Raw genomic sequence first — 9477 nt, forward strand, 5'->3', positions numbered from 1 at the left:
TTACCCACAAGTTACCCACAAAGAGCCTCTCTACTTAAATCTTCATCATTCATCTTACATTTTAATCTTTACCATTCCATAGAAAAGGTAATAATGCCTGTCTAATTAAAAAAAAAAAAAAACTCTCATATCTTTTATGCAGCAACAATTAGTCACATGCCTTCACATGTGAATACACCAGGAATGATGAAACAGCATGAAGTAATTTAAGAGTTTAAATCCATTATTATTCACTTTTTAAAAATCCTGTAATTTTCAAGGAAAGTATATTTTGAATGTAATTATAACTCTCTAAAAACTATTGTACTTCTTTTAAAATTATATACAAATATTTACGCAAACTTTAGTTCGTATTATTTTCTATACTCAGCACTCTGATTTAGTGTAATGTCTAAAGTTTGAGTGTCCTAGCCATTTCTACTGTGAATCATTCCCTGATATTAAGACTTAATTTTGGATTGAATATCTTTTATATTTACTGCCTCTGCAAAAATATATGTTAGTATGAACTCTTTGGTGTTTTATAGTTTGTAGCTTTTGAAAAAATGTTTTTCCAAATTCTTTACACTTGCAGGGTTTTCTTCAATATAAACTAAAGCAAAATAAATACTCTTCTGCCCTTTAAAGACATATTTTCTCATATACCTTTTGATAGTAATTACACTTTTAATGCTTTTATTTAGTATGAATGCTCTGATTTTGAGTAAGATGTGAGCAGGTATTAATGGCTTTTTTTTTTTTTTTTTTTTTGAGACGGAGTTTCGCTCTTGTTACCCAGGCTGGAGTGCAATGGCGCGATCTCGGCTCACCGCAACCTCCGCCTCCCGGGTTCAGGCAATTCTCCTGCCCCAGCCTCCTGAGTTGCTGGGATTACAGGCACGCGCCACCATGCCCAGCTAATTTTTTTGCATTTTTAGTAGAGACGGGGTTTCACCATGTTGACCAGGATGGTCTCGATCTCTTGACCTGTGATCCACCCGCCTCGGCCTCCCACAGTGCTGGGATTACAGGCTTGAGCCACCGCGTCCGGCCTTTAATGGCTTTTTAACTTTGTCTATATTTGTATATTTGTTCTCAAGTATAAATGCTTTCCTGTGCAATAAGTTGTGAGCATTAGTTAGAAGCTTGGCCACATTGTTCACATTGGTAGTTTTCTCCAGAATGAATTATCTTATCTAAAATCAAGTGTGACAAACATTTAAAGGCTTTGCCACATTTTTTACATTTGTAGGGTTTCTCTTTAATATAAATGGTCTTACGTTTAGGAAGAGTTGAGGACCATTTAAATGCTTTGCTACATTTGTAGGGTTTCTGTCCGGTGTGCATCCCTTTATATCTAGTTAGGTTGGAGGACCATAGAAATGCTTTGCCACCTTCTTCACATTTGTAGGATTTCTCTTTAGTATGAATTACCTTATGTTTAGTAAGGGTTGGGGACCAGATAAATGTTTTGCCACATTCTTCACATTTGTACAGTTTCTCTACACCATGAATTATTTTATGTATAGTGAGGGTTGAGAATTGCTTAAAATCTTTGCCACATCCTATACATTGGTAGGGTTTCTCTCTAGTATAAATTACCTTATGTGTAGTAAGGGTTGAGGAAAGCTTTACCACATTCTTCACATTTGTAGGGTTTCTCTCCAGTGTGCATTCTCTTATGTTTTCTTAGGGTTGAGGACCAAAGAGATGTTTTGCCACATTCTTCACAACCGTAGTGTTTCTCTCTAGTACGAATTATCTTACATTCAGTAAGGGTTGAGGACCATATAAATGCTTTGCCACATTCTTCACACTTGTAAAGTTTCTCTTCAGTATCAATTATATGTAGTAAGATTTGAGGATCAATTAAAAGCTTTGCCACATTTTTTACATTTGTAGAGTTTCTCTATATCACGAATTATTTTGCGTGTACTAAGGGTCGAGTGTTGCTTAAAAGTTTTGCCACATTCTTCACATTTGCCAAGTTCCTCTCCAGTGTGCATCCTCTTATGTTTAGTTAGGGTTGAGAATTGGCTAAACGCTTTGTCACATTCTTTACATTTGTAGGGTTTGTCCCCAGTATGAATTATCTTATGTGTAGTAAGATGTGAGGATTGGCTAAAAGCTTTGCCACATTCTCCACATTTGTAGGGTTTCTCTCCAGTGTGCATCCTCTTATGTATAGTTAGGGCTGAGGACTGACTAAATGCTTTGCCACATTCTTCACATTTGTACGGTTTCTCTCTAGTGTGAATTCTCTTATGTTCAGTAAGGGTTGAGGACCATATAAATGCTTTGCCACATTCTTCACACGTGTAAGGTCTCTCTCCAGTATGAATTATCTTATGTTTAGTAAGATTTGAGGATCGATTAAAAGCTTTGCCACATTCTTCACATTTGTAGAGCTTCTCTCCAGTATGCATCCTCTTATGCTTAGTTAGAGTCGAGAATTGGTTAAATGCTTTGCCACATTCTTCACATTCGTAGGGTTTCTCTCCAGAATGGATTATCTTATGTGTACTAAGGTGTGAGGATTGGCTAAAAGCTTTGCCACATTCTTCACATCTGTAGGGTTTCTCTCCAGTGTGCATCCTCTTATGTTTAATTAGAGTTGTGGACCACCTAAATGCGTTGCCACATTCTTCACATTTGTAGGGTTTCTCTCTAGTATGAATTCTCTTATGTGCAGCAAGAGTTGAGAACCATAAAAATGCTTTGCCACATTCTTCACATTTGTAAGATTTCCCTCTCGTATGAATTATCTTATGGTTAGTAAGGGATGAGGACCAGATAAATGCTTTGCCACATTCTTCACACTTGTAAGGTTTCTCTCCAGTATGAATTATCTTATGTGTAGTGAGACTTGAGCATCGATGAAAAGTTTTGCCACATTCTTCACATTTGTAGGGTTTTTCTCTAGTATGAATTATCTTCTGTGTAGTAACAGTTGAGGATTGGCTAGAAGCTTTGTCACATTCTTCATGTTTGTAGGGTTTATCTCTAGTATGAATTCTCTTATGTGTAGTAAGATTTGATGATCGATTAAAAGCTTTGCCACATTCTTCACACTTGTAAGGTTTCTTTCCAGTATGAATTATCTTATGTGTGGTAAGGTTAAAGGATTGATTAAAAGCTTTGCCACATTCTTCACATTTGTAGGGTTTTTCTCTAGTGTGCATCCTCTTATGTTTAGTTAGTGTTGTGGAACATATAAATGCTTTGCCACATTCTTCACATTTGTAGGGTTTGTCTCCAGGATGAATTATCTTACGTGTAGTAAGGGTTGAGGATTGGCTAAAAGTTTTGCCACATTCTTCACATTTATAGGGTTTCTCCCCACTGTGCATCCTCTTATATCTAGTTAGGGTTGAGGATTGGCTACATGCTTTGCCAAATTCTTTATATTTGTAGGGTTTGTCTCTAGTGTGATTTCTCTTATGTTCAGTAAGTATTGAGGACCATATAAATGCTTTGCTACATTCTTCACACTTGTAAGGTTTCTCTCCAGTATGAATTATCTTATGTGTAGTAAGGTTAAAGGACTGATTAAAAGCTTTGCCATATTCTTTACATCTGTAGGGTTTCTCTCCAGTGTGCATCCTCTTATGTCTAGTTAGGGTTGAGGACCATAAAAATGCTTTGCCACAATCTTCACATTTGTATGGTTTCTGTCTACTATGACTTCTCTTATGTTCAGTAAGGGTTGATGTCCATATAAATCCTTTGCCAAATTCTTCACATTTGTATAGTTTCCCTCCAGTATGAATTTTTTTATGTGTAGTAAGGGTTGAAAGTTGCTTCACAGCTTTGCCATCTTCACATTTGTAGGGTTTCTTTTTAGTATGAATTTTCTTATGATAAGTAAGGGTTGAGAACCAATTAAAAGCTTTTCTACATTCTTTACATTTGTAAAACTTTTCTGTATTATAAATGCTTTTATGCTGAGTTTTATGTGAAAGCATGCAAAATGATTTGACACATATTTTACATTTCAACGCTTTCTTTCCAGTATGTCTTACCTTAGGTCTGTTTGAATTTAAAAATCTATAAAAGACTTTCAAATATTTACCACAGTGAGATACTTTTCTTTGGGTAGTTGTGAAACACTGGTTAAGTCCATTATAACTTTCTTTGTGCATATTATAGTCATCCATACTTTTATAGCTTTTTCTTAACTGTAAATTATCACGTCCAGATTTTTCGTATCTTCTCAGTATTACTTTTTGAAAAGAATCTTCCATGCCCTGCTGTAGCCAAAGATCTTGGGCAAAATGAGGACATATACCTGAAAAAAAATTTAAAAAAATAATTACTCCACTTACTAGACTCACATTAGTATAGTTCTAAAATCTTACCTACAAAATTATATAAACTACATAAACAAGATGGCATTGCAAAATACCATAGGCCCTAATTCTTTCATACACATGTAAATGTAACAAAAACCTACAGACCAAAACACATCCGGGGAAAAATTTATAAATGAGTTAAATGTGTACAATGTCCCAGATAAACATAATGCAAAAACCCACATAGAAGGAAAAGGAAAGTCTGTTAAATTTACCCAACACAGCTTTTCCTCCTTCCCACTATAATATAAGGCCTTTACAAGTAAATTCCCAACTCTTGGGTTCTGTTTTAAAAGAAAAGTAAAATACTAGCACATTCACTGTCATTTCTGGGTTTTAGGGGCTTTTCCTGACACTGGTTTCTGTCTCTGATGACATAAAGTGCTGAAAGAAATGGTGGCATATGTTGGAATGAGAGTTTGAGTCTACTGAGACCAAGGAAAAATGTTACAGCAGCAGAGAGACTGCAGTAAAGGGAGACCACAGAAAGAGAGCAGGTGCAGCAAGTGATTACTGACCCCTACAAAGTAATATGAGTAAAATCTCTTAACTAAAAAATAAACACAAAATTTTAGACAACACATATCCATAAAACATCTTTGAGAAACTCCCATGATCACCAGCCAAGACAAGTGTTTTCAGACTATGCCAGCACAAAGCTGCCAATAGGTAAAATTTTTTTTTTTAATTTTATTGCATTTTAGGTTTTGGGGTACATGTGACGAACATGCAAGATTGCTGCATAGGCACACACGTGGCAGTGTGATCTGCTGCCTTCCTCCCCATCACCCACATCTAGCACTTCTCCCCATGCTCTCTCCCCCCAACTCCCCTCCCCCCACTGTCCCTCCCCTATTTCCCCCCCAACAGACCCCAGTGTGTAGTGCTCCCCTCCCTGTGTCCATGTGTTCTCATTGTTCAACACCCGCCTATGAGTGAAAACATGCGGTGCCTGATTTTCTGCTCCTGTGTCAGTTTGTGCTGAGAATGATGGTTTCCAGGTTCATCCATGTCCCTACAAAGGACATGAACTCATCATTTTTATGGCTGCATAATATTCCATGGTGTATATGTGGCCACATTTTCCCTCTCCAGTCTATCATCGATGGGCATTTGGGTTGTTTCCAGGTCTTTGCTATTGTAAACAGTGCTGCAATGAACATTCGTGTGCACATGTCCTTATAGTAGAAAACAGGTAAAATTAATGTCCTTATAGTAGAAAATAGGTAAAATTAACGCAAATTTCTTTCACCAAATTATTCAGTAGATATCATCTGATATCTGGAATATCAGCCAGCCATGGTGGCTCATGCCTGTAATCCCAGCTACTCGGGAGGCTGAGGCAGAAGAATCGTTTGAACCCAGGAAGCAGAGGTTGTGGTGAGCTGAGACCCAGCCTAGGCAGCAAGAGTGAGACTCTGTCTCAAAAAAAAAAAAAATCTGGAATACCACTCAGTATTCATCAACCAGGATCTAGTCTACCAACTATAAAGATATCTCTTGATGGCATTATACAAATAAAATAAGGCAGTCACAAAGACAGAGATTGTTTGAGATATATAAAGCAGTTACATTCTTAAAAACAAAGAACAGAGTGTTGATTGCAAAGTGCCATAAAACAGAAAAAATTCAGACCAGGCATGGTAGCTGATACCTGCAATCCCAGCACTTTCGGAGGCCAAGGCAGGTGGATCACTTAAAGTCAGGAGTTTAAAACCAGCCTGGCCAACATGGTGATATGCCATCTCTACTAAAAATGCAAAAAGTAGCCAGGCATGATGGTGGGTACCTGTAATCCCAGCTACTCAGGAGGCCGAAGCACAAGAATTACTTGAACCTGGAAGGTGGGGGTTGCAGAGAGCTGAGATCATGCCACTGCACTCCAGCCTAAGTGACAGAGCAAGGCTCCATCTTGAAAAAGGAAGAAAAAAAAAATCATAGTTGTTTAATATGTATTAAGATTTAGCTTTGCAAGATAAAACCATTTTAGCAATATGTTGCATGACAAAGTGAAAATAATTAATATGACTAAACTGAATATTTAAAACTATTTTGTGGTAATTTTTTTGACAAGTAAAAATAAACAATAATACCTAAAAGACATAAGAGTTATAATAGTTTTAATTATATTCAAATCCAAAAGTGTTTCTACCACACAAAAATCATATAGATTCACAAATAAATAGGATGTTGGAATTATAAGAATTTTATGACTACTCATCTACACAAAATTAGAAAACCATTCACAACAAACCTACACAACAAATATACAAGTTACAAAAACAAATACAAGTATAACATTTTCACAGGCAAACGGAGATAATTCTATTAGAAAAATACACATGGCTAATTCATATTTGATTTTGCTCCACACTGCCTTAAATTATACAAAGCTAAATATTGGTGTGTACAATTATAATATACTAAAAAATCAAAACACAATTAACAGATGTGTGGTGGCATACCCTAAAATATAAAACACAAAAATATAAAATTGCAAAACAAAATAAAACATAGAATGTAAAACTTATTAGATATCATCAATTAGATCAATATAATTCATTAAGAAAATCTTAGAAGAATATGAGAAAAAAATAATACAGCAGTTACTTGAAGATAAAAAAAGGTGAGAACTTTCCAAACGTTGATGTAATTTAAAATATTCCTAACCAATAATGCTTGGTTGAAATTTATTTCACTTCAAAAAGAAGATAAAAATTTAAAATTTCCAAAATAAAAGGTGAGGGTGTTCATCACCCACTAGTACAGTTCTAAAAAAAAAAATGCTACGTAGTGGCCAGGCACCATGGCTCATGCCTATAATCCTAGAGTTTTAGGAGGCCAAGGCTGTCGGAACACTAGAGACCAGGAGTTTAAGATCAGATTGAGACTATGCATATAAAAAAAAGAAATGCTAAAATGAGTCAATTTTGTTTAAAAATAAAATAATACTGGACAGTGCCATACCATGCCTGGCTATTTCTTAGAAAAAAATGTTTGTAGAGAGGGTGTCTCCATATTTTGCCCAGGCTGGTCTCAAACTTCTGGGCTCAAGCAATCCTGCTATTCTGGCCCCTCAAAATCCTGACTTTACAGATGTGACCCACCACCATGTTTGCCCCTGACATGTACGTTTACATAGGTGTAAGAAGGTAAATTATATGTGTTTTCACAACAACTATTTTTTGAAAAACTGGAAGAAATACAAAATTATGAATCTTTTTAAAAATTACCTTCAAAACACAAAGGTGCTTTTTTCACACCAAAAAAACACATATTCATCATTAAACACACGGTGAAAATAATACAATTTCCAAGGCTACTCACTCAGACAAGATAAAACCTACATTGAAAATAAGCTAAGAGGTCAGGCACAGTCACTCACACCTATAATCCCCTCACTCTGGGGAATCGAGATGGGCAGATCACCTGAGGTCCAGAGTTCGACACAAGCCTCACAAACATGGCAAAATGTCTACTAAAAGAAAACTACAGGGCCAGGCACGGTGGCTCACGCCTGTAATCCCAGCACTTTGGGAGGCCAAGGTGGGTGGATCACGAGGTCAGGAGATCAAGACCATCCTGGCCAACATGGTGAAACCCCGTCTCTACTAAAAATACAAAAAAAAATTAGCTGGACGTGGTGGCACATGCCTGTAGTCTCAGCTACTCTGGAGGCTGAGGCAGAGAATTGCTTCAACCCGGGAGGCGGAGACTGCAGTAAGCTGAGATCAAGCCACTGCACTACGGCCTGGGTAACTGTGCAAGACTCCATCTCCAAAAAAAAAAAAACCTGCAAAATTAGCCAAGCATGGTGGCACGTGCCTGTAATCCCAGCTATCTGGGAGGCTGAGGCTGGAGAATCACTTGAACCAGAGAGGCAGAGGTTACAGTGAGTCAAGATCATACACTGCACTCTAGCTTTGTCAACAAGAGCAAAACTACGTCTCAAAAAGAAAAAGAAAGAGGAAGAGGAGGAGGAGGAAGTGGAGGAGAAAATGAGCTAAGAAAGAATATATACAAGATAAGCTGTCATCAAAATTAGGGTCATATTTGTAAACATAAACACACACATATAATCTAATTGTGATAAACCACATGGCTCATTTATCTTTTAATTAAACCCCAGGCTGACTTAAAGTATACAAGCAGAATTGCAATTGTCTAAAATTATAATTCATAAGTAAAACCAAAAACACAATAAACTGATGTGAATAACTAAAAAAAAAACACTAATATAGAACTGCAAGATCATAATGAAAGAAATCTTTCATTATGCTTCTCTTTTAAGAAAATCTTAGAAGAAGAATATGAGAAAAAAATAATACAGCAGTTACATCTGTTAACTGTGTTTTGATTTTTTAGTATATTATAATTGTACATGCCAATATTTAGCTTTGTACAATTTAAGGCAGTGTGGAGCAAAATCTCATAAAATTTTATGATTCTCATAAAATCTAGTTGGCAACATTAATGTACGTTAACAAATCATTTGTGTGGATAACTGCAATGTCGGACTGTAACTGTGCATTCATGAAAGGCAGGCATTTTAAATTACTGGTATCTATTGCATGGCAATAAAATTTCAGGGAACATGTAGTACAATCATAAATAGGAGCTGCTAATGAGAAACTTTTAATAGATATTAATTTAGAAGAAACGTGTCAATTTTTTTTTTTTTTTTGAGACGGGGTTTCGCTCTTGTTACTCAGGGTGGAGTGCAATGGCGTGATCCCGGCTCACAGCAACCTCCGCCTCCTGGGTTCAAGCAATTATCCTGCATCAGCCTCCCGAGTACCTGGGACTACAGGTGTGTGCCACCATGCCCAGCTAATTTTTTTGTATTTTTAGTAGAGACGGGGTTTCACCATGTTGACCAGGATGGTCTCAATCTCTTGACCTCATGATCCACCCACCTCGGCCTCCCAAAGTGATGGGAACATAGGCGTGAGCCACCGCACCCAGCCGAAACTTGTCAATTTTTATGTTTTGAATATACACTATTTTTACACAAAATAAAACTACTGTAATCCAAGTTTAGAATTAAAGAATGGTCTTACATTTCTAAATTATGCATATATTTAGTAGAATATGGTTAGAGACTCACATATAAAACAAATTTTTTTTTTTTTTTTTTTTTTTTTTT

At 36.5% G+C, this 9477-nt stretch overlaps 1 protein-coding gene across 1 annotated transcript in view; it reads right to left on the reverse strand.

Annotated features, from left to right (window-relative positions):
* Positions 1–297: 297 nt before the first annotated feature.
* The window catches only part of LOC108301902 (zinc finger protein 254-like), a 32277-nt gene continuing 23097 nt past the window's right edge, over positions 298–9477 (reverse strand). The window contains 4 exon segments of the mRNA XM_037737434.1: positions 298–580; positions 1073–1603; positions 1605–1818; positions 1898–4267. Of these exon segments, the coding sequence (XP_037593362.1) occupies positions 448–580; positions 1073–1603; positions 1605–1818; positions 1898–4267 (3248 nt within the window). The 3' untranslated portion in view covers positions 298–447.

This window comes from Cebus imitator, unplaced genomic scaffold (genome assembly GCF_001604975.1).
Source record: "Cebus imitator isolate Cc_AM_T3 unplaced genomic scaffold, Cebus_imitator-1.0 Scaffold38, whole genome shotgun sequence".
Taxonomy (NCBI): Eukaryota; Metazoa; Chordata; class Mammalia; order Primates; family Cebidae; genus Cebus; species Cebus imitator.